This window comes from Vitis vinifera, chromosome 11, assembly GCF_030704535.1.
Source record: "Vitis vinifera cultivar Pinot Noir 40024 chromosome 11, ASM3070453v1".
NCBI lineage: Eukaryota > Viridiplantae > Streptophyta > Magnoliopsida > Vitales > Vitaceae > Vitis > Vitis vinifera.
This window is the reverse complement of record NC_081815.1, coordinates 2,297,123-2,317,905: the sequence shown is the minus strand read 5'-3', so window position 1 is coordinate 2,317,905 and position 20,783 is coordinate 2,297,123. Positions and strand designations below refer to the sequence as shown.

The 20,783-nt window shown below is 36.7% G+C and overlaps 3 protein-coding genes across 11 annotated transcripts; 1 reads left to right on the top strand and 2 right to left on the bottom strand.

The window, feature by feature from the left end:
• Positions 1–1,347: 1,347 nt before the first annotated feature.
• On the bottom strand, positions 1,348–7,089 carry LOC100261063 (NAC domain-containing protein 75). 8 transcript variants are annotated; one of them, XM_059740542.1, is made up of 8 exons: positions 6,913–7,086; positions 6,713–6,841; positions 5,453–5,766; positions 5,117–5,294; positions 4,374–4,936; positions 3,511–3,816; positions 2,990–3,091; positions 1,348–2,061 (listed from the first exon to the last, which is right to left on the bottom strand). In XM_059740542.1, the coding sequence occupies exons 3-8, from the start codon at positions 5,573–5,575 to the stop codon at positions 1,972–1,974; spliced, it is 1,362 nt and encodes a 453-aa protein (XP_059596525.1). In that variant the 5' UTR covers positions 5,576–5,766; positions 6,713–6,841; positions 6,913–7,086; the 3' UTR covers positions 1,348–1,971. The 8 variants fall into 8 exon arrangements, with proteins under 8 accessions (XP_059596525.1, XP_010656242.1, XP_010656246.1 ...); XM_010657940.3 differs by having other exon boundaries at positions 1,348–2,067; positions 2,990–3,094; positions 6,913–7,085; XM_010657944.3 differs by lacking the exon at positions 6,713–6,841 and having other exon boundaries at positions 2,990–3,094; positions 6,913–7,089.
• Positions 7,090–9,716: 2,627 nt separating this feature from the next.
• LOC100266273 (mitochondrial-processing peptidase subunit alpha) lies at positions 9,717–15,965 on the bottom strand. Of its 2 annotated transcripts, XM_002283274.5 has the most exons (13): positions 15,626–15,965; positions 14,556–14,798; positions 14,147–14,443; positions 13,898–14,065; positions 13,615–13,782; positions 13,446–13,526; positions 13,189–13,255; positions 12,821–12,918; positions 11,735–11,807; positions 11,548–11,618; positions 11,373–11,422; positions 10,248–10,360; positions 9,717–10,149 (listed from the first exon to the last, which is right to left on the bottom strand). In XM_002283274.5, exons 1-13 carry the CDS (start codon positions 15,662–15,664, stop codon positions 10,097–10,099), a joined length of 1,521 nt encoding a protein of 506 aa, XP_002283310.1. In that variant the 5' UTR covers positions 15,665–15,965; the 3' UTR covers positions 9,717–10,096. The 2 variants fall into 2 exon arrangements, with proteins under 2 accessions (XP_002283310.1, XP_059596609.1); XM_059740626.1 differs by having other exon boundaries at positions 9,717–10,360; positions 15,626–15,860.
• Positions 15,966–18,206: 2,241 nt separating this feature from the next.
• On the top strand, positions 18,207–20,441 carry LOC100264581 (nudix hydrolase 8). The gene is made up of 9 exons (XM_002280178.4): positions 18,207–18,489; positions 18,582–18,850; positions 18,979–19,044; positions 19,182–19,319; positions 19,404–19,478; positions 19,576–19,626; positions 19,734–19,768; positions 19,926–20,034; positions 20,131–20,441. The coding sequence occupies exons 1-9, from the start codon at positions 18,378–18,380 to the stop codon at positions 20,314–20,316; spliced, it is 1,041 nt and encodes a 346-aa protein (XP_002280214.1). The 5' UTR covers positions 18,207–18,377; the 3' UTR covers positions 20,317–20,441.
• Positions 20,442–20,783: the final 342 nt, after the last annotated feature.

Below are 20,783 nucleotides of genomic sequence, written 5' to 3'. Positions count from 1 at the left end.
AGAAACTTCGCATTTGAGTCATGAATGGGGGGTTATAGGAAAAAGATTGGTATGTGATGGATACTTGCTCTTTGAATGTGTCTGCTGGAATAAACCAAACTGAATCATTACAAAATTTCATGCATGCTGATTAAGAGCTATGCATGATACCGAAAATTTGATTAATCATCATGCTTTGTTAATAACTTCTGCTTTACGGCCTTTTACTCATGTCGTGTGCGAGAAATAATGGGGTCTTAGCAGATGAGTAATTATGAATTAGTAGTAAGAAATCCATATTGTTAATGGCATGTATAAATATGGAAGAAGATTGTGATGGGGGGAGGTAGGAGACATCGGTAATTTCTAAGTTAAAGTTTATTCTTGTCCTCTCATTCCTTGGTCTGTCTTTATTCCCTAGAGAAACTACTATGAAGTTGCCTGATCAGTTCCATGTTGATTTTTGCTTTATTTCATGCACGTCCCATAAAAGAAAAGATGGCATGCACGTTACTCTCTCTTTCTTTCTCTTTCTTTCTTTCTTTCTTTCTTTCTTTGATGAGTTAAGCACATCTCTATTCTCTACTATGTAATGTTGCTGATGAAAAGGCTCGAATCTGGAATAGAATAAAGCTATAAAGAGCTCTCTCTCCCTCTTTCTCTCAAGTAACAGAAAACAAAGGGAGTGATATAAAATGTGACTTCTGTTACTACTGTATGGGGATTCTAAATTTCCGGAACCATTAACCTAATCCCACCTCCTCATTTGCTCCTTTTTTCTTTCTTTCTAGTAATACCTAATTAAAGAACCCAATCAACACCCTGGGCATGGAATGAAGTTCAGATAATGTATATTAACCTTTATCCTTGCTGCAGTATCCCATTCCCTTAATGAAGTTCTACTTTTATGGCAAAGTTTGGAAATAATTCATCAAACAGCTGTAGTACAGGTACTGATGGAGCTCTCACTGACAATTGCTTAAGGAAAGAAGGGCATTCACAATCAAATGATTCAGTTTTTTCTTAATAATGTAACTCAAATTTATCTCCATTAATATGGTAATAAGAGTGCTACTATATATATATATATATATATATATATATATATATATATATAGAGAGAGAGAGAGAGAGAGAGAGAGAGATAGAAATTGTGTTATCTTTTGAGAACAATATGATATTAGGGCTCTAAAGTAGTAATCATAGTGATGTGAAAATTTGGTTTAGGAATGTGACAAGACCTATTGATATCAAAGCAGGTAAAGTGTGAGGCACTCTTGTACTCTTCAACATCCATTGAGACATGCTTTGTTTGTAATAATAGCAAGGCTAAGCCATGTTTGGAAAGGGAGGCAACAAAGACGCCAATAATATCGAAACACATCTTTATTTTCTGTAAAGGGAAATCATATGAACCCCAATATTCATATAGTAATCTACTAGGAAAGTGTTTAAACACAACACAATTAACAATGATCCTGTCGAAATTTGCACAACCCCTTTGGTATTTTCTTTAAAAAGAAAAAGAAGAAGAAGAAGAAATTATACAAACAACTACAAATAAATAAATAATAAGAATAGGCATATATAAAGATGATACTGTAATGATAATGGTGATGATTTTCATGGTGGGATGGGATTTGCTTTGGGTCTTTGGTTCTCCTTCTATTGTCAGTAGAGCAGCAGCCTTTCTTGGTTTCTTTTCTTTTCTTTGGTTTTCTTTCTTTTTCCTTTTGTTCTCTCTCTCTCTTTCCAACATTCCAGCATGGACTGTTGCACAGTTAGTTCAGTTGAGCCATCAGACACCTTCTAGCCAGGCCCCCAAGTAAAAAGAAAGGGAAACAATAAAAGCAAACCATGGTTGGGGGTTCTTGGACTCGTCTTGAAAAGAACTTCAGGAAGACTTCAAGTACTAATGATGATGATAATGATGTTGTCTCCGAGAGTATTTTGTTTATTCTCCTTTATTTTTATTTTTATTTTTTTTTGCTTCTACCCATGATGATCCGGGTTGTCAGGGTCAGGCCAGAAGGGAGAGTACTTCAACCAGTCTGCTTCCTGTGGGTTTGTGATGGATGACTCCTGCAACTCCCACCCCCAAAAAGGAAAAAAACTAAATTAATAAACAAATACAAGCATGCATCTGTACATTAGGTTAATTTAGGGTACAAAAAGCTTATCATATATTAAAAAAAACAATAAATTAAGCAGGAAGCTTCCTCCTTCTGTCATTTTTTTCTTCCTCAAATTGTCTTCTTGTGGTGGGTTTTTTCTTCATGTCAGGCCACAAATAAAACCCTTAATTAACTCCTTCCACCATTTTTTCTCAATTTCCTTGATTACTACAATGTTAATGGGTGGTCACATCGCCTTTGTTTTCTGTGTTAAGGAAAAGAGGTGTAATAAAGTCATGAAACCCTCCATTTTATATTGTATCTATGTTGATTGATTCTTGTATCCCGTGCCTCCAAAACCACACGTGGAAAAAGTTTTCTGGTCATTTCCAAACTCTCATTCACTACTTCCACAGCAAATTCAAAATGAAAATCAGGCTCAAGAGAAAAGTTTCAGCTTCAGTTAGTCACTTCCCTTTGTTGTTCAAAAGAAACCTAAAGGGAGATCCTTGTTTCTTGATCAATATTTCCACAATATCAGCTTCTCATTTCACATTAGCTAATTAATTTTAAAGATAAATTCTTCGAGAGTCTACTCATGCTAGAGATCTAGTCTTCCTCTTTTTTCTCTTTAATTTTTGAAGTTGCATATGATATAAGATGACATGAAATAATCTTAAAAACCGCCTAAACATGGAAATGAAAAAGAGAAAAAGAGATAAAGAGAAAAAGAAAAAGGCTTCTAGTTTCTCATCTTTAGTTTAGAATAATTACTAATAAAGATATTGATTTCTATCTTTTTCTCTCTTTTTTTATTTTAGTTGCCTACATATTCTTTGGTTGGTGTCATGGCATACATGGCTCATGGATTTCAGAGTCAAAAAGTTCATACTTACTTCTTTGATATCAGTTGAAGTGCAGCCCATTATGAGTTCCTCCAAGCCAGATGCAGACCTCCCCCCTAGTTTATGATGTTGCTGCTGCGGCTGCTGGTGATGCTGCTGCTCAGAATCCATTTAAGAAAAACAACAAAATACCCATGTAAATGATCATGTCTACAACTATTAGATTGGCAAGTGAAATGACAGTTGTTTGCCTGCAATTTAACAGACACCAAAAACCATCAATGAGTTACTGGGTCGTGTCTCAAACTCAGTCACTGTACACCCGAGTTGCACTTTTATGCAACTTGGTTTATATATATATATATATTTAAATATATATTTGAATATGTCCGACAGATACAGATATACATAAGTACTTTTAATTTTATTTGAAAAAAAATAACAAAACGACATTTTATCGAAAAAAAGCAAGATAACATTATTGATTTTGTTTGACAAATTAACGTAACGACATTTTATCTGTCAGAAAAGCAGGCCGAATAAGAAAAATACATGTGAGGGTGCATTATTACCTGAAAATTTTCATTTTGGAGCATTATTCTAGAGACATGGTAGGAGTCTTCATCAAGAATAATGGAGGTGTGATGGAGGGGTGGGGGAGAGATGATGGCGGAGATGGAATGTGAAGGCCTGGTGATGTGGAAGGCAGCAGTGGCGAGTTGATGATGTGGATGGTGGTGATGGTGGTGGTGGTGTTGGGGTTGGGGTTGGGGGTCATGGGTCACGTGGTGTGGCCTCTGGTGGTCGTGGATCTCATGCTCTTCGCATGTTCCAGATGCTGGGGCCTCCCTTGCCGTTGAAGCCTCTCCAATGCCCACCTGCAACAAACAACACAACACAACACCAAGACACGCACCCATGAATGAGTTTGCTAGCCAGTCCATTTTCACACTCTTTTTCTTCTATTTTTTTTCCTTTTTCATAACTTTCTTTTTTTGGGTATTTTCTTCTCATTTATTCTTTCTTTATCTTTGGTTAGATGATGGGGATAATCAAGTGAGGTCCCTAGAGTTTTTCATGCTGTTTGTGCAAGCAATTGGAATGAGAAAAAGCAACCCTAGATAAAGCTTTTGTCACTGTTCTTTCTCTTTACTATTTTTTTTTCTTTATCAAATGATACAATTAAACTATTGTTCATGTTGATGGTAAATCCTATAAGCAAAAACCCTTTTATTTGTTTATTTATTTATTTTTTAAATTTTGTTTAAACTAAAGCATGTATTGATAATTAATCAAACTTCATGTTTCAAGGTCAATGCAGTTGTTGGTTTCTCTCTTTGTTTCTTAGTCATCAGTAAATGTTTGAACATGGAAGAAAATAAATGGAAGGTTTAGATAATGAAAAGATTGATTAATATTGGATGAAGAAAAGTACCTCATCAAAGCTTTTCCTGAATGGGGCAAAACTAAAATGATCAGATTTCAACTGCTGAATATCCAAAGGACTGTAACTTGATATTGCAGCACCAACCCCAGCTCCAGACAGTTCATCTCTCTGGGGAATTACTTCCTTGGAAGAACAGCTCCCGCTACCACTATCTCGACGGCTATTAGGCTCACTGTTTCCTTCACCAGTGGTTGCACTGCGGTCGGACCAATTACATTGCCTTGGTTGCGTCTGATAGAATATCTTTGAGACCACAAGCTCACCCTCTTTCTCTTCCTCAAGCTGCCCCAGGTGGTACTGGTGCATGACCCAGTTGGTCTTTTCAGGTTTTCTGTTTTTCCCAAAATTCGTATAGAGGACTAGAATTTTCTTGCACCCTTTCTGTTTGCCATTCACCATCACCGGCCTGGTCTTGCCGGTTTTATGCCACCGGGTTTCTCCGCCTTGCAAATCGCATTCGGTTTGAATTTTCCTTCTCTTTCTTGTTCCAGTAGTGTAGGCTTTGGAAGGTCTATGGAAGAAATGCCTGCTCAAACCATCTCTTGTAACTCCTGTAGGAAAAAAGAAATAAAAATGAAGCATTGCCAAAATCAAAGTTAGGTTAACTTAGGTGCAACAAACTGAAAGACAATGGGATTCTTGGAAAGTCATAACAAACCCTAGAAATGATGAGAATACAATAAAATTTTACATTGAATAATGTTTAAAAAAAAGGAAATTTAATTTGGTACCTGGAAGCTTTTCAGGATGAGTATAGCATATCCCATCTTCTCCTTCAATGGTAGGGATGAATTCATCTATCAAAGGGTGAGATTTCATGTCCTTGGCTTCTACCTTTGCTTCAAGGTGCTCTATCAGTTCTTGGTCTGTTGGATCAAATTTCACTCCAGCTGGTAGACCTAACCAGTCCTGAAAACCCCATCCGAAAATCAAAATCGGGTAAAAATGAAGGATTCAAATATGGTTTTTGTTCAGAAAAAAACCAGCAAAGTCGGATGAATGGATTCTTTATTTTTTCTATGAGAATCTTGTAGCTGAAGGGAAGAATATGATGAAATTATACCCACCGGCTTTGTTTCGAGCTTGTGTCCGCAACCGGGGCACTGCTTGGATCCACACATCTGATGCTCTTCAAGCTTGGCATCAATGAGATCAGAGCTGCTGATGGAGCCCAAGTGAGTCTTATTCATTGTTCTTCCAACTTGTACGTAGAGGAGAGACTTTTCTTAGTTCTCTCAACTTGACCGAAAATCTTCTACAAAATTCTCATCTTTATACAACAAACCACTATTCATGTCCCAAAAAACTCTCTACAGTTGGGAACTTCGGTTTAAAGTAATACCCTTCTCATAAGTTTGATTGAGATCTGATGTTCCGTGGACTATAAAAAGAAAAACAAATTGATGGGTATGTTAGCGTGAGCTTTAAAACCCTGAAAATCCAAATCACAAAAGGAAAAACTATATATAAACAGTTGTTGGAATTGTGATTTTCGGACATTTATCAAGGCAACAACAGCAACAAAGTTGCCGAAGATTCTGTGAAAAACAAAAGAACAAGAAAACAACAAAAGGGAAACTGAAAATAAATGGAGTGGCAATAAAAACAAGCTGATAAACAACCTTGTGTATATCTTCTACCAGCCTAGTTCAATCTAAATAAAACAAGAAAACCTAGGAAACCCAAGTGAGAAACACAACCAAAACCAAAGGAAAACTGGTGAGAATAGGAGGGGGAGAGAAAAGGGATTGAGGAGAGGAGGAAGAGAGGAATTAAAAGAAGAAACTGTCACTGTGGGATCGAGCTATAAACTCACTTTAACCATGGAAAACATCAGAATTCCCTCTACTTTAACTGAAGCCAGTGAGAAAAAGGAAAAGGTTTCTCATACCTACATATCACCTTTAAGTCCTTGCTAATTTGAGTAGAGTATGTAGGCGGATTTTTGAGAGAGAGAGAGAGAGAGAGAGAAGAGGATAGAAAGAAAGAGAAAGAAAACCCCGGTTGGTTGTTCTAAAGCTAGCTCAAGCCATCCCACACCTTTGTTTTGAGCCTTGACTACTAAAGCAAAAGCAAGCAACGGCCTTCACAGCTGTTACTAAGGGCACACATTCAAAAGCACAGCAACCAAACCCCATCTCTATTATACTCTAATCTATTCCTTCTGATGAAAAAAAACACAAATATATGTATTTTATTTGATGCAGAAAAGGATGATATCAAAACCAATGAAAGTTCAAAGCCAGAATTTTTGTGAAGACCAAATATCAACTTCAAGCAGTGACAGTAAAGTTTTGAGTAGTAAAGACGAAATCAAAGAAAATTACATTATTTTTGAATAACAGATTCTCATTAGAAACAGTTTGTATTTGTTGCAGCCAAAACTTTTGCTCAAGCCTAAATGGAGAGAGAGGCAGATGCTTGGCTTCTACTTTTTCATATATAAACTTCTTCACCTGTGAGAAGAGGGAGTGGAAGAATTTGTGAAAAATGGAAACATGGAGAAGAAAAGATGATAAGAACTCACATGGGTTTTGAGCTGGAGTGCTGATCATGATTCTCAAGCCATGAATGTTGCAGAGAAGGAGAGAGAGAGAGAGAGAAAGAGAGAGATGAGTTACAGGAGGTTGCTTGATATGCAAGGCAAATGAGCAGTATACTTGATGGACCACCACCACTCCCCTTGTAATTAGACCTTATAAAAATCACCTATAAACAATACCCAAAAATAAAAAATATAGAAAAAAAAAAATCTACAAAACTTCAAGCAGAAGCACCCAATAAATTAGCCCATCTTAAAAAAAAAGCCTAAGAAAAACAAAACAATTGTCATTCTTTTTGGATGTATTATTTATGTACATAACATGCTGTTCTAGGGTTTTGTGTCTTTCCAATTCATGGGGTTTGTCTAATGTGCTTCACTCCACACCCTCTGTTCAATCAGACTTGACCCACCCCCACCATTATCTGACCCCACCATGAAAATCTTCACACTCCCCCCCAAAAGCAACTTGATCTAAGATGATGGTGTGCATTCACGTTTATTGCATTCTTTTGGGCGGTCAAGAATCAATGATGATGGATGTCCAGTGATATGTTTGTAGAACCAGATGGTCATCATTCCTCATTTGTCTCTTATCTTTTCTCTTCCCTGTGTTTAACTCACTAAATCCAATTAATATCATGCCCTCTCAAGAATATATTCTACATTTTTATTTCAAAATATTGCAACCCAGCCTCAAATTCATACTTGGATCTCCATTAAATTTTGTATGGCTTCCTTGGATATGTATACAAATATATCATATTTCAGATTTCTACTTTTGTCCCAAGGAATCAAATTTCTTGTGATTATCCAATGAGTTGACTCTTGACTGCCTTGCAATGGAACCCACATGTATTTTTTTCTTGATTCACCACATATGCCCCAAATAATACCCTGGTATTCATTTTTTTTATTTGTTTTTTTCCTTTAATTTCTTGAATTGCATAAAAGGGATACTTCCAGTTTATCATCATACTAAATTCTCAGTAATATTCTGCCACTATATACATATATAAATACATCAAATATCCCAGTCCCAACACTTTCTAGGGTACATTTAGCAGCACCCACATAATATTTTATGACATCCTTCTACCCATTTTGCAAAGAAAAATATTCTAAAATATACAAGTTTTTTAAAGATGCTTTATGGGTTTATATTCATAATTATTAATGAGCTTTTTGAAGTGAATTTCAATACAAGAGTGGGTTTTGATGAACATGATATTAGTATTGCTGGGAGTCCCCACTAGTATATTGAATTGAAAATTCCATGTGTGATGCATGTATACGGTATTTGACACTGCACAAACATGGCTGAACAACACATGATCCTCGTATTCCTGCTAATTAATAGTAAAGCGACCCAGCTTTATCAGCATGCATAAAAATTGGGTTACAAAGTCACATTAATGGAGCAACAATTTTTGGTAGGTCCATGCTGAACCAATTGTCATTTCTAGGAACAAACACCAATAATACACCCACCACCCTTTTTCCCCTTCATAAAAGGGCCCCTGCATCCTGTTCCCCCTCATAACATGTGTGCATTTTGAGCTTCTTTTACTTCAAATTTTGTTCCTTCCAAGTTCCAACATATATTTTTGGGCATTTGCTACAGGTCAATTCAGTAGAGTTTGGAATACCTCAGCAAGTTTTGACAATATAGTGTGTTCCATTATCCAATTTTACATCAGGGGTCCACAGAAGAAGTCATGATGCCCCCGGAAAAAGAAAAGGGGAGACTGTTTCATACTTAACGAATATGGCTTACCTTGTGATGTTTACTGGCATCTTTTTCTACTATTGTGACCTTTTGCAGTATCACCAGTTTTGAGACATTAATGATAGTGTGATCAAAATTAAAGGGTTTTAAGAAGATGGCACCCAATGAAACATCAATTTTATAATCCCATAGGCACTCAGAACCAATCATAAGGACTATAAACATTAATGTTCGGTATATTTTTCGCCAGACAGATTACTCTTTGTCAACAAGATTGTAACTGATGAAATGAGTGGTTGGCGAAGAATTTTGACTTAAAGAAGCCCCAGCTCTGGAAAACAATGACAATGGAGATAGAAACAGGGGAGAAAGATGGCGTCAATAGAGAGGAAAGGTTGTGCCCATTTCAAACGTTTGCGAAAAGAGGAAGTTGGGATTTGTTACAAGTTTTGTGATGTGAGTTGGGTTTGACCCCTAATCCTGGGGGCAAGGATGATGTTAGGTTCATCTAATACTGGCTGTTCCTTCTATTTTACTCCACCATCCTTTTTCAATCAGAACAAATAAGGTTGTCAACTCCCAGGGAATTGATAAAGATGGTCCCCTTCGATTCATTCACCATGCATTTTTTGAGCTTCAATTGAGAAAAATGTTGAGAATACCATCATTGCAGCTCAGGCATGTTTCCCAAATGTCGGTATGATATGTAAGTTAGTTGAATGCCTCGGGACCAGCTAGCCCATAATATCCCACTGTATCTTTCCAAGTTTTCGAGAATGTAGTGAGATTTTTTCTCCCTTTGGTCCACTGCTAATCATAGTGGTTATCATCCGCACTTAGCTAACATTCTCATATCTAATCATGAGCACAAGTCAAAATCTGCAAACTTGCCTTTCGGGTCACTGCATGAGGAATGGCATTAATTCATAAGAAGAAATAACAGGCAGCCCATCATCGAATGAAACAAATTTGAACCCAGTAGCAAAATGTGGGGAGTTTTGATGTGGTTGTTTAGGAACGTGCTAATGAATAGATGGAAAAAAAATAAAAAAACAATCAATGAGGCTTGAGACTCTGATTCACATAAAGGCAAAACCAAACGGGGAAAAAAAGAGAAGAAATGCAAAATTTCAGTGACAAATGAAATTGACAATTACATCAAACATAGAAACGAAACCGTATCTGTCAAAGACCCTGAAACTCTGCCAGCAACAAATACAAAGGGTCAGAACAAGAGCTGTGCATCAAAATGTAGCTTGCCCAGGATCACCAAATTATTTTATTAAGATGGAGAATGTTTAAAATTACTTTCTTATTCTCAACAGGTGTTGGCTGTAAGAGAGCTTGACGATAAGCATACATCCAACAAAAGCATACGTCCAACAAATTAAGGACAATAAACAGGTGCCACTACCCAGCTTCTGGCATATATAAGTGATGTCACTTTGATTGGAACTTGCTGCTTACATTTTCGTAGCTTGGTACAAAAATAACTGGGAAACAAATGCAACGATTAAGAAGAGAAAAGGTCACCACAACATGCTAATGAAACATAAAACAGTTAAGGGTTTCCAGGAAATAGAAAAGTTACCATCTCCGTACGATGCCATTGTGAGAGGGGAAGAAAGAAGCTTCTGGGTGATGGAAGCAATATCCTTCAAAGTAACCTCATCCACAGCCTTCAAGAAATGATCCACAGGTTTCCTAAAGTGACAAGAGTTTCAATTAATATTAAGAAGTACATTCTAGAATACTGGGAATGCCAATGCACCAGCAAGAATGCAAAAAGGTGTCCAAACTAGGTGGTTCATTTAGCAAAGGCTACAATGGAAATCAACTGATTCTGTACAATGCTGATCAAGAACGGGACAGAGTTTGAGAGGCCTTTTAAAGGACAGCAGAACCCCCAGTCATATGTCCACTTGAATCTCACCACTCATTGAGAATGGATTTATTGAATGACTGACAGTTTGAAAGAAGCTGATGTTGTCAAGAACATAATTAACTTCATGTTGCAGGGACCAATGAATGTGGAACCCACATTAAATTATGGAGAACCAAAGACCTGATCAGGGTTTGGACCTCTATGTGGGGTTCACAAGTTCAGTTATCTTTTTCTTCAAGTAATGGGAATTCATTAATTCGGTTATAATAAGGTCAAATTGGCTGGCCCCTCAGCACTTTTCCACTATTACTGAATTGTAAAGTTCAGCTATTATAGAACCTTCAGATAGACCGCTAAAAATAAGAGTGGTTGTTTGGAACCCTCCAGGAGAAGAAGCAAACTGTATTTGTTTGTTTCTGCATCTATTTGTATTCCAACTATGTTTGAATATAGGTAGCTAGCCTTTCAGTTGTAACATATGAAACCAAAATTACAGTGGCCCTGAATGCTAATTAAAGACATGCTTGTTTTTTACTATGAAAGTGAATTGTTTAAATATGGATCTGCAAAGGCATTAAGGGCAGAACATGCCGCTTGGTTAAAGATATTCATCATTAGTTCACAATTCTTTCTCCTAGTACAAAATAAGCATGCATTAATTCAACATCCAAAACACTAATTTGGTTCATATGTAAAGGTATAAAGGGTAAATGCATGATTGGTCTCTCAATAGAAGCATATAAGAAAACAAAGGATGAGAGCCTCGTCCCTTACTGTTAGGGTAAATTTAGTTCAAAAGTCACTGAAGAAAACCAACCACTCAGACCATACCTCTCTCCATATGTCAAGATTTGTCTACCTATATCTTCTGATGCAACCATCTGCAAGATAAACCTTCATCATGAGCTCATACAAAAATGATACCAGTTGCAAAAAAATGCAGCCCTAAACAATGTTTCAAATTCAAATAAAATAAAAAAGGGACGAATTTCAAGAAAATGGTTACTCTAGATTCCAAGTTCATCAGAACAGCAGTCTTCGTGGTCTGTTTGGCACGATCTAGCTGTACTTGGTCAACTTTCAGCCAGAAAGAAATGGAAGAGGAGAGAAGAGGGGGGAATGAGCAAATAATGTCAGTAAAATCCTTTTAAGCAAGTTCCCATCAAGAAAAAATACCAGCTTTTGGAGCAAACCTTGTCCAGGTGTTGCAACTGCAACCAGTTCTTTAGCTGCTATATCAATGGCTTTTGATACAAAATCAGAGCCCTGAATCCAAAAACATGAGAAATATCAGTTAAGAGAGGTTATAAAAATACAAGACTCACCAAAAAAATAAGTTACCAAATACATGCACATTTATTCCATTGTCTAAAGTAATTACTGTCCTATACCTAAAGACCAGCCATGCCAAGTGAATTTTTTTCCATGCATAGAAGGAAAAAAAGGTGTACAGGTTGGCTGTTGAGGGGTTGTTGGGAAGAATTATTATGGCATCATTGTAGTACAAAAGGTAGCAAATGTATCATGACAATCTTCTCCAACGATACACCCTTTTCAGTTGTAATTTCATATAATTCAATGTGGATTTCAGCCCAGAATTTTTTTATAAGCCTAGACAAAGGGTTTCAAAGTAATTAACGTTTTACATTTTCAAAAGTCTTTTAATTTTATTTAGTTCAAGTAAGGTTGATTTCCTAGCTTTATTATTACTGTGATTAGTTCCAAGTAATGCTGATTAGTGTATCTTCTAAAAAATCAATGAATGAAAAACACAAAACTTGCCAGCTTTCAATGTTTTCTTGTTTATGTGATGCAAGCTGAACCTAGGTATGAAGTTTAAGGTTTCTGGGGTGATTCATAGAATCCCATCATTTCTCTTTCACTTTCATGTACCGCATCAAATATCAACGGCATTTCTACCAGCAATGCAAAGGATAAAAATGAAAAACTGAAATTCATGCAAATACTAGAAACAGAATACAACATGATCAACTAGACAAAAAAATCAACATAAAACTAGTTGAAGGAATTGATAAGTCACTTCAATAGAATGCATCAATAATAATTATATTAACAATGCCAAAAAAAAAATGAAAATGCCAAAAAAATTAATATGACAACTAGAGAGCATGTGCAGGAAAAGTTAGGCAACTCATACAGATAAAGAATGTGATCACGTGAAATTATAGGAAACATACATCAGAAATTACATTTTGGGTGTATAAGATAAATATTTTCATATCTATCCCAATAACTGAAAGTTCAAAGAGCTGGCTTACAGTGGTAGCTTGAATTCCAAATAAGCCGGTATTATTGTAGATACTGTTGAATGCAGAGAATGACTGAATTTGTGGATATGTGTTCAAGACACGAAGATCTGCTTGTCATTGGTTAAAGTATTCAAATGTCAAAGTCATAAAACCAGTAATAACTTAAAATACAAAATGAGAATGAGTAGAAAAGAGAATTGATGCCAGTGATATCGTTGTATGATAAGCATGTGATATACATACTGTGTACTGTATGTTTTAACTAATAACTTATGTACATATGCAATACTGAATGCACAAGTATGCAAAATGTGTTGCATGTATCTCAACCTCAACTTAAAACTCTGAATGCACACGTGTGTATCTGAGAAACTTACATAGTCGTGAGTACATCCCTTTTCCAGGACCACCAGCAGAGAAAGATCCACCTCCTCCCATTAGCATCTGCAGAAAGTGGGACTTATTATTACTTCCTAACTTGGCACCAAATAAGAACAGGAGTGACATATTTGAAAGCTAAGGGACCTGGAAAGAATGCAATTCTAACCACATTTTGTAAATAATGCTAGAAAGAACAAGAAATTATTTCAAGCACATTGATTCACCATAGGAACCTGAAATAAAAATCCAATACCTGAAGAACTGTCAAAGTCATTGCTTCCTTCTCCTTATGCCAACCACCGGGAACTTCAAAGGCCAGAGCAAAATGTGTTTTCTGGCATATAAGAAAGAAATAACAGTTATTAATTGGTAATGCACATTGAACAAAGAATATTTTTAAACAGAACATTTATTATACACACCCCTGAGTCAGCTTGACAGCGATAATCACCTCCAACATACACAGATTTAGGTTCCTCAGGACGAGGAACACTGGGTAGGTCAGAGAGAAGTGGTTCTGCAACAGATAACAGTTCCTCATGTTCAACCCCAGAAGCCGCAAGTACCATCCGAGGAGCAGTATAATTTAACTGAAATGCCCAAGCCAATCCACCGCTTAAGAACACAAAAGATCCAGAAAAATGGACACTGTAAAGTAATATGGTTTGCAAAACAAATTGGTCTAATACATTCTTTACAACTTACAGCAACAAACTCCTCCAAAATTGTGCTGTCTAATCTGTTTATTGCAGATTCTGGAGCTAAAAGAGGATTTGCCAAAGCCCCAGAATATCCAGCTGAGTGAAGCGCCTCCAAAAGCAAGCCTTGAGGATTGTTGGAAGCTTCTCCAATCTCAGCTTTCACCTTTTCAAGCTACAGAAGGCAGAATGCAGCTTCAATACAAGCATCTGCAAGCATGAAAACTGATAGTCGACAATCATGGTGATATCTTACCTGTTCACTGACCTCCCAGTCAAGGAATGCGGGGTTCCTCACAGAATCAATAAGAAGCTCTACCATTTCAGGAACATAAGTTTTGAGAGCATCAAAGGTGTACCCCATCTGTTCCCGAGAGGCTGATGCTGTCACATTGCCACCAATTGCCTCCACTTCTCGTATAACGCGTAGGTAGCTCCTGTTTATTGTGCTCTTGAAGGCCATACGCTCAAGAAGGTGTGTGGCTCCAAATGAGATTGGTGTCTCATATATTGATCCACAGTCAACATATAACCCTATTGAGGCAGCAGGATTCTGCTCCAGAAAGCCAATCAACAGCAGGTTTGTCAGTACAACATAAACTTAATATCCTTCACAAGTAGGAATAACAGAGAGGCATTGATTTTATAAAGGTAGCCACACTTACAGCTGATGTTTCTGAGGCTATTTTGACACCATTGGAAATAGTTGTTATCTTAACCTTACTGGGCTCAACATAGTCAGGCAGTGCAGGTGGGAGAGCAACATTGGGAAGTGGGAAGTCAAGAGGAGGCAGTGTCTTGGACTTGTCTCCGATCAGCCAGCTAAATAAACCTCCAGAAGATGATGAGCTTGTGGCAACAGCACTTGAACTTGCAAATCTGATAAGGGCCCTACTGCCTGCACGGCCCTAATCCCATTTTTTGATACCGGGGCATGCCACATCCACACTATGTCAGACTAATCGTAAAACATGCATATAATTCTGTGCTACTGAATTACAGCTTAAAAGAGAAGATAAGAGCGCAACATAACCAAGACACCACAATGGCACACCATGAAATGGCTATCAGTTCTTTAATTATCCCTTTTGAGATTGTTACACAATCTAAATAGCCACAAAAACCAATCTTCTAGCATTCCAAGTAAGTCTAAATTCTTGGGTTGATGCAGAAGGCACCCAAACCATCTAATCCAGCGACATTTGGTTGCCTGGTTGCCCGAGACCATATTTCACCTACAGTTAGAACACACTGGAACACAATTTCTCCTTTTTTTTAATTGTAGAACAGTTCTTTTGTGGATTTGGGTTCCTCAAGTCACTTGGTGCAAAAATCAACCAAACAGCGAATTCGAATTATAGGTTCAAATTCCAGACGACCAAAGAAATTCCTTCATCCAACTCTAGAGAAAAGAAAAGAAAATGCCCAGTTGTTGGCACCTATGTTCTCTATTGTATGAAGATTTCAATTCGGCCAAGCCAAATAATTTCATCAACCTCAGTTGGTGGAGGATATTATTTAAAAATAATAATAAAAGAAGAAAGAAGAAAAATCATCAATATCCGTAAATTTCATTTTCTTTTCCTACATTTTCCCAACAGCCAAACGGAGCCACATCCAATAACATATCAATCACCCAAAAAATCACCACTGAACTACGATCAGATCTAAAAACTAGACAGATTGTAGTTACGATATCAAAAATCAAAGAGGGAAGATTCAGAATGGTGCTGACCTTGAGTGCCCTAACACGCGAAGCTGCGGTTCTGTACATGTCGATCGAACACTGTGAAACCCTAGAAAGAATCCACTGGGCCGAGGTTGTGGGAGACTTGGAGATCAGCTACGAAAGAGAACGATGGCTGCGTCCTTTGGGAATGAAACCCGAACACGTGTCAAATCTCAGCAGTTTTCATCAGCAATCAGGTGTGAGCCGTTTGATGTTTGGGAAGATAGGATCTCAGCCGTCCAACTTGGTGACTCGTGGCACCTTCTGACCTTGACCCAACCATATGATGTGATATTCTTTTACTAGAATGGTTATACGGCCATGCAACCCAAAGTTTGTATCACTGAAAATGTTCACATGTTTTGAAATATTTTTATTTCAATTTTTAGATAAGTTTGAAAGTAGTATGACGATATTTTTTACAAAATAAAAATATTTATACATTATGTTTTTTTTAAAATATATTTTTCAAATAATTTAAAAAGAGAAAAACAATTCTAGGTTTTCTTATTATAATTACTTGAAAATTAGGTATAGTACAAATAGAGTTTAAATAGATTTATAAAGAAAAGAAATAAAAAAAAATGATTAATTTGAAATAAAAGATAGAATGACTAATTTACCTTGCTCTTGAAAAAATACAATAATTTTAATATAAGGAATAAATAACTCTAACATCCTCGTAAACTCATTATGCGCCTACAAGAAGCATTAAGAGCTTGCCAACCAAAAGCTGAAAAAACAAAAGCAGATATGACTTGATAAACAAGTCTGCAATCTATAGGAAAAAAGAAACAAAAAACAAAATAAGAGTATCAATATGCTTAGTTATTTCATAAAAGATAGAGTTGTATGCAACCTGTTATCATAAGAAAGAGAAACTCTCGTCTCAACAAGACAAGTAACTAGTGTAACCAAATCATCTCATTAATGGTAGATGTCATAATACAATACTTAGCTTTTGTAAAAGATCAATAAATAATAGTTTATTTTTTGCTTTTCTAAGAAATAAGAGAATTCCCCCAAAAAATATACAAAATTTTGTGATAGACTTATGATCTTTTAGATCATTGACCCAATCAACATTAGAATATGCATGCATCTCCAAAAAGGAAGTGGACAGAAGTAAAAGACTTTGAAATAGAGTGTCTTGAAAATACTTTCATAATATAAAACCAATAGTCTAATAAAGTATAGTAGAAGAGACAACAATTAACAAATAATGTGAATAACATAAGCAATGCCCAAAAATGTACTAGTGAGATAGACCAAGCCACCAACAATAGTTCGATATGAAGTAGGGTCTAACAATAGGTTACCATTAGAAGAAGAAATTGACACACTCATGGTGAAATTCTATGATGAAACACAATGAAAAAAAATTTCAAGGCAAAAGTTGTGTATGGGATTAAACCCTCTTTAATGAGATCCCGAATTAAAAGGTTCATTAAAATCAATCTTCCTTTGATATCATGTGAGATTCAAAAGAATCATATACAAAAAAGGGGAAAAAAAAGTTTAGGATTCCTTACTATGATCGGCTAAAAAAAATAGTTGTAACACAAATATAGTTTAAATTACAATCAAAAGAAATATAAAAGAAAAAGGTTAATTTGAAATAAAAAATGACTAATTTACCCTCAGTGCTAAAAAGAAATATAATGATTCTAACATAATAACTGTACGGAAGTGTATAATTATAACTTATTTATATAAAAAAATAATTAGGTTTACTAAAAAAGTAGTAAGAAAAAAAAATAATTCTGAAGTGAGCATGTTAAGATTGATTGAATGGCCTTGGCCTAGGTGGGTTCTAGAATTTTAACCATAAATATATATTCTTTATTAATTCAAGCGGGCATGTCGAAGCGTTTCTTGCAATACACTCACACATGGCATAAATGCCGAGTCACAATTCCATAGATGAGCACCTCATGTTCTTTGTGTCTTGGATTCCATAGATCATCTAATCCCATTCCAGCCATCCATTTGGAGTAGTAACGTAAGCACCTTGTGGCTAATGCAAGAGTACGGAATAGAACATTGCTTCTTGTTCAAATGATTCGGCATTCCTTTCGTTAATTGGAATATCATGAAATCTCTCTATATGTTCTCCAAGCATAGAGTCAGCTAAGCTTACCAATTTCCCCAAATTTGAACTAAAAACAAAGACAAGATTACCCCAGATGCTTCTACTGCTGAGACCAGCATACAAGTGGGGAGAATGGTCCAGCAACAGAAGAATAAGATCACTTCCATATATGAAGCAAGTGGATGATAAGCTATAATCCTCTGTTTTCAAAAAGTAGAATGTTGGGGTCCAAAATGTTAATGTTCCTAACAAAGTACGGGTTTGAAATAGATTAAGCATAAAGTCTAAAAATTGCTGAAATGGGGAGCATATTCCCATCCCTTCTGTACACGAATATGGATGAGTATACTGACAGTAGTAGTGGAAGGACTAGTTGCACCCATTCATTCAGAGCGATTTATCATAACTTTTAAGTTTGTCTCTATAAAAGAGTATGAGATGATTAGTGTCAGCGCTTTAACGATCTGCATTAGACATTAGCAAGCTTTATTATCATTAGTTAAAATTTGAACTGACATCCCTTTCATCCTACTTGTCTTTCAGGATGCTATTCTCTGTAATATTCACACCTTTCCTTCTGCAGGCCCATGAGCGTCCCTCATGAGCAATATTAATAGCATATGCAATGAGAATTCCGATCCATCATAATTTCCTTGAACAGTGGCCATGGAAGCAGCAGTGAAGGGCTGGCATTTCTCTGGTTTATATTGCCAGAGTTATTCAGAGAAGCCTAGAGTTTCATGGAGAGAGAGTTGCAGTTTCCAGGGATTGTCAAGGGGTAGGATCATTTTGTCCTAGTCCCTTTGTTTACTTCTCTTTTTATGAAAGCAATAGACAACTGTGAATAAACTCTCATTCTGTTATCCACAGGTTTCTGGAGGAAGACACTTCCTTTAGAAGTTAATAGTTCTGAGCCGAATTCCTCCTCCATTCCATCTCTAAGAGGTGGCTATGTGCTCAGGAGAAAAGGGATACAAGTTTTATCTCCCCATATATCATCACCAAGCGTTCCCGTCGAATTTCTTGATGCATGGGAGGATGAGTACGACGGGGTTGTTATCAACCCAGAGAACTTACCCTCAAGTGCAAATGCTTTTGCATCTGCCCTTCGGGCTTCTATGTCCAACTGGGAGTTAAAGGCACGAGACAAAGCAACACCTAATCTGCAATAAACACACTCAAATCAGCAAATCATACTAACTACTAAGTTTTTATAAAGTAGAGACAAGCTTCTGAAAATTGATAACTGATTTAATTGACAATGCAGGGGAAAAGGGGAATATGGCTCAAGATTCTGCTAGAGCAAGCTGACCTTGTTCCAATAGCAATTCAGGTAATGGTTACCTACTTCATTTGAATGTAACTTCAATGGCATATTATGAATCACTTTGCTGATACGATCTTCTGGAATTCATCTATTCACTAGCCTAAAAGAAAAATTGCTTTAACTCTGGGGTTCTTGGGTTCTAGGAGGGCTTCAACTTCCATCATGCTGAACCCGGGTATGTCATGTTAACATACTGGCTTCCTAATGAGCCCTGCTTGCTCCCAGCTAGCCCTTCACATCAAATTGGCATAGGAGGATTCGTGATGAACCATAAAAGAGAGGTACTCATATTTATGGTCCTAAATCTTTTTCCCTGCGGCTTTCTACAATTTTAGAGCTCCACATTACAATTTGAGTGTATTTAGGTCCTTGTGGTGAAAGAAAAATGTCCATGTAGCTGCTCTGGGGTGTGGAAGTTACCTACTGGTTATATTAACAAGGTATTCATTTTCGGTTCTTGATGATTAATATTTCCTCTGCTGTTCTGCATCTCCTTGATAGGAATAATAAAGGATTCTTACTTTTGGTTCATGTCAGTCTGAAGAAATATTCTCTGGAGCTGTAAGAGAAGTTAAAGAAGAAACTGGAGTAAGAATATATTAATCTCCCCATGTTGTTGTTGCTGTTACTATTCAACTTTATTGTTAGTGTTTGATTTCTTATGAGATGCCCTTCTCTCTTCTTTTTCTTTGCAGATTGACACAATTTTCTTGGAAATGGTTGCTTTCAGGTGAGCACTGGCCATTTTCCTGAAAATAGTTTCTGAAAATCAAAGAGAATAAATTATACATCTTTCCATGAAGAAAACAATCCGGGGCATTAGCAAACCAATATTAGATTTGGCTATAACTTACTTATCTTTGTCTTTCTTTGGTGCAACCTAATAGACATGCCCACCTCGTGGCATTCGAGCAATCAGACTTGCTCTTTGTCTGCATGCTTAAGCCTCTGACCTTTGAAATCACAGTAGATGAGAAGGAGATTCAAGCTGCGAAGGTAATTGAAGGCTTTGATTTTACAGACTGATCAGTTTTGTCTTCCTCTCTTTGTTTTCTCTCAACTGATTGTGCTGGCATTATTCTGCTTCTTTAGTGGATGCCTCTTGATGAATTTGTAAGCCAGCCATTCTATAAAGAAGACCACATGTCCAGAAAGGTCATCGACATCTGTATTTCGAAATACGACAATCGTTACAATGGATTCATTGCTCATCAGATGACTTCAAAACTTGACAGAAAACTGTCATACTTGTACTACAACGAGCCCGAAAAAATTTAGTCACAGGTTTCCCTGCCATCAGAAGGGGCTAGCTAATGGCCTCATGAACATTTATGTTGCTTTTGCTTTTTGGATTCTGATCTTAAGTAATTATGAACATGCTCCCCAAAGACTCAAATTAATTAGCATGTAACAACAGGCCTACTTTCCCCTTCCTTCAAGTGCACAATCCCAAAATCATTCAATGTGATCTCCCAGAGTAGTTTCTACAGAGAACCCCCTGCTCCATTGTTCAGAATTAGGCGCTATAGGGGGTAAGAATCTAGTGATCAAAACAAGAATGTCCCTGCACAAGCTGACCACCATTGAAAAGGAAATCGGTTCAGTGTGTGTGAAAATGATGGCTCAATAGATTATAGCCAATAAATTTGGATGCTTTAAAGCTGTGACACCAGTGTGGGGAATCCTAGAGATGTCAACCCCAGAAAACAATTTCTTTTCCTCAACTAAATGATTATTAAATTTGT